Genomic DNA, 1,080 nt, shown 5'->3' with positions numbered 1-1,080 from the left:
TTTTATTCCTCATCAAGTTTGTTTTTCTTATGTGTTTCAGTTACATGCGTCCTGAAACGGCACAAGGCATTTTTGTCAACTTCAGAGACTTGTATTACTACAATGGAAAGAAACTTCCCTTTGCCGCGGCTCAAGTCGGTCAAGCCTTCAGGAACGAGATATCTCCACGTCAAGGGCCTCTTAGAGTTCGTGAATTCACTCTGGCAGAAATTGAGCACTTTGTCGACCCTGAGAATAAGTCACATCCTAAATTCTCTAATGTAGCAGAATTGGAATTCCTTATGTTTCCAAGAGAGGCCCAACTCTCTGGCCAATCTGCTAAAAAGATCTGCCTTGGGGAAGCTGTTGCCAAGGTCAGTACTCATTTCACTCGCACAGATAGACCCCCTTTTTTTTTAACTAAAAAATTGTTCTAACTGTAATATGTATTACGAACAGGGAACTATTAACAACGAAACTCTAGGATACTTCATTGGGAGAGTTTATCTTTTCCTTACCAAGATTGGCATAGACAAGAACCGGCTGCGTTTCCGCCAGCATCTAGCAAATGAAATGGCCCACTATGCAGCAGATTGCTGGGATGCTGAAATTGAGGCTTCATATGGGTGGATTGAATGTGTTGGGATTGCAGATAGGTCTGCATACGACTTACAGGCTCACTCCGTAAGAAACTTACCTTTCTTTTTATCTCTGCTTCCCATCATTTCGACAGCTACATAATTCAAATCCCATATTGCATTCCTATTTTAAGTTTACTAAAGTAGATCCTTCTGTTGTAAATATGGCAGGAAAAAAGTGGCGTTGCTCTTGTGGCTGAAGAGAAATTTGCAGAACCTAAAGAAGTAGAGGTATTCTAGTCTACATTTTCATCATCTCTGTCTTTACAACTTGTCCTTAATATGGTTCTCCTCCTTTTGTTTCAGCAACTTGTGATTACTCCTGTGAAGAAAGATTTGGGTATTGCATTCAAGGGAGATCATAAGAAAGTGGTTGAATCTTTGGAGGTAGACTGACACTGAAGTGTATTGTTTTACTGAATAGGTTTCTTTGTCCCATGGTGATGGTTTATAATAAAGAACA

The 1,080-nt window shown here is 40.0% G+C and overlaps 1 protein-coding gene across 1 annotated transcript in view; it reads left to right on the top strand.

The window, feature by feature from the left end:
• LOC104773132 (glycine--tRNA ligase, mitochondrial 1-like) overlaps positions 1-1,080 on the top strand; it is a 4,651-nt gene that overhangs the window by 1,708 nt on the left and 1,863 nt on the right. The window contains exons 4-7 of the mRNA XM_010497681.2: positions 41-353; positions 439-663; positions 789-848; positions 924-1,004. Coding sequence (XP_010495983.1) covers positions 41-353; positions 439-663; positions 789-848; positions 924-1,004 — 679 coding nt within the window. The remainder of the gene's footprint in view (positions 1-40; positions 354-438; positions 664-788; positions 849-923; positions 1,005-1,080) is intronic.

The sequence above is a fragment of the Camelina sativa genome, unplaced genomic scaffold (genome assembly GCF_000633955.1).
Source record: "Camelina sativa cultivar DH55 unplaced genomic scaffold, Cs unpScaffold00462, whole genome shotgun sequence".
NCBI lineage: Eukaryota > Viridiplantae > Streptophyta > Magnoliopsida > Brassicales > Brassicaceae > Camelina > Camelina sativa.
The sequence above is the reverse complement of the archived record's forward strand: the minus strand, read 5'-3'. Positions and strand labels throughout refer to the sequence as shown.